This window comes from Penaeus monodon, chromosome 25, assembly GCF_015228065.2.
Source record: "Penaeus monodon isolate SGIC_2016 chromosome 25, NSTDA_Pmon_1, whole genome shotgun sequence".
Classification (NCBI taxonomy): domain Eukaryota; kingdom Metazoa; phylum Arthropoda; class Malacostraca; order Decapoda; family Penaeidae; genus Penaeus; species Penaeus monodon.
In genome coordinates, this window is record NC_051410.1 from 34,387,409 (window position 1) to 34,389,438 (window position 2,030).

General features: G+C 33.6%; 1 protein-coding gene across 1 annotated transcript in view; it reads right to left on the minus strand.

Annotated features, from left to right (window-relative positions):
- LOC119589170 (lipoyl synthase, mitochondrial-like) overlaps positions 1–1,956 on the minus strand; it is a gene marked incomplete at its 5' end in the record, with an annotated part of 2,877 nt that extends 921 nt beyond the window's left edge. The window contains 3 exon segments of the mRNA XM_037937762.1: positions 1–248; positions 1,486–1,601; positions 1,798–1,956. Coding sequence (XP_037793690.1) covers positions 1–248; positions 1,486–1,601; positions 1,798–1,956 — 523 coding nt within the window.
- Between the last annotated feature and the right edge of the window lie 74 nt (positions 1,957–2,030).

Genomic DNA, 2,030 nt, shown 5'->3' on the forward strand with positions numbered 1-2,030 from the left:
CTAAGCACTCTCACTTTGCTCACTCTTCTTTCTCTCTTGTAATAAATTCTTCAAGAAAAATTCTCCTGCTCTGTAAGACGACCTGACAAGGGGACCACTGGCAGTGTAACTGAATCCCAGACTCTTCCCAACCTCTTCCCAGTGCTGGTATTTTTCTGGAGTGATGTATTCTACTACCTTCAAGTGTCTCTTTGTCGGCTGCATATACTGCCCTAATGTTAAGCAGTCAACGCCTGCACTTCGCAAGTCTGAAATGTATTTAAAGGTATGCAGTTAATTTCATCTTTAAAAATATAAGTTCTTCAGTTATGCACAAAAGAGTGAACAGTAATAAGATTAATATTGATGGCCATTCACATTTCTAAGGGTTATGTTCCTGAACCCTTTGCAATTAACAAATCTTTAACAGTTTTCAAAAACTAACATGAGAGAGAGAGTGAGAAGGGGATGCCTATCGTCAATACTTTATCCTATCACATTTTCACATCATCACACACTTTCAAGTCTCTTTTACTTTTCATCCTCTGATTACCTATTACTTATATTTTATTTTCTTAAGAACAGGGCATATACTTCATAATTTTCATAGACACATACTAGCTAATAGTGATGAAAGAATATGGTTTGCAGATCAACTACAAATTACGTCAATTATATTATTATTTTGAATGTATGACAAACAACATTAAGGAACATTTTTGCTCCTTCAAGGGGAGGACATCTTTTCACACAGGTAAGCAAATATATGGTTATTTTTTTATTAGAAGAGGTAAAACAGGGTATATATAATAGTTACATTTATTATCATTTTATTGGAATATATAATGAACTATTTCCATGGAAAGGTGATGAACCTGTGCTGACGTCATGCAATAAAAGCATTAAAATATTGCATCTTCCTTTTGCATCAACCTTTAATGGTAGGATTTATCCTCAATGACTAAAATTATCTAATAGTCAGTAACAATCAATAAATTTGATACAGTTGGGCACACTGGTCGCCTAATTGATAATTTATTGGCTTATATGACATAAAGATGGGGCCAGATTGCAATTAAAAATAAAGGAATTTGATTAATCATGCTTTCACTGTCTGAGAGATTTGGAGGCCTGAAAAATATGTGTGAGATGTTTCTAATATCAGTAATAGAAACAATAGAAAATCACAGATCCTATTCTAAGTATTAAACAACTGTATCAGTGAGTATTTAAATTTCTTGAATTAATAAACAAGCATATATCTTTCCATTTCATTAGTTAGTAACTTTGGTTGAAATCAGTGCAAATGGTTGCAAAAAATATTTGAACAAAGTCTTAGGTAAAGTAAAGTGGATAAATATAAAAAAGGAGAAAAAACATAGGAAGAGGCAACCAGAAACCCCAAACATAAAAATTATACATGTTTTTTCCCATTCATGAATTCATTCCATTGTTATAGACAAAACAAGCATTTACTTCATACTTTATGCAATGAGGGCAACTAACCTTTCATTGTCTGTAAAATTTCTTCATCAGTTTCTCCTAACCCCAGCATAATAGAAGACTTAGTTACTAAATTTGGCTTGACTGTTTTAGCATGCTTCAGCACAGCTAGAGATTGCCTGAAAAAAATATTAGTCAAGGAATGGCTTTAAATAGTACACAGAAAAACACATGTACTGATATACCACATGTTACTAAACTTGGACAATTTTCATGGATTCTTTAGTTCTATCTATAAGGACTGATGTTTTGTATCATAAATATTATACACTTTCCCAAACCTATCTTCAATGGCTTAATAATATTTTAACTTACCGGTACTTTGCTCGGGGGTCACGCACTCGAGGTGTAAGTGCCTCCACAGTCTCAATGTTGTGTGCGAATACATCAAGCCCAGAGAGAGCGACTGTCTTTACACTATCTTCATTCCCTCTGAAGTCAGGAACAAGGCATTCCACCAGGATTGCTGAATTTCTGTAGTTCAATAGATCAAAAGAATAATCATGAAAATTTACTATTAACCACATAATGCCGGGGAAAATGCTGCA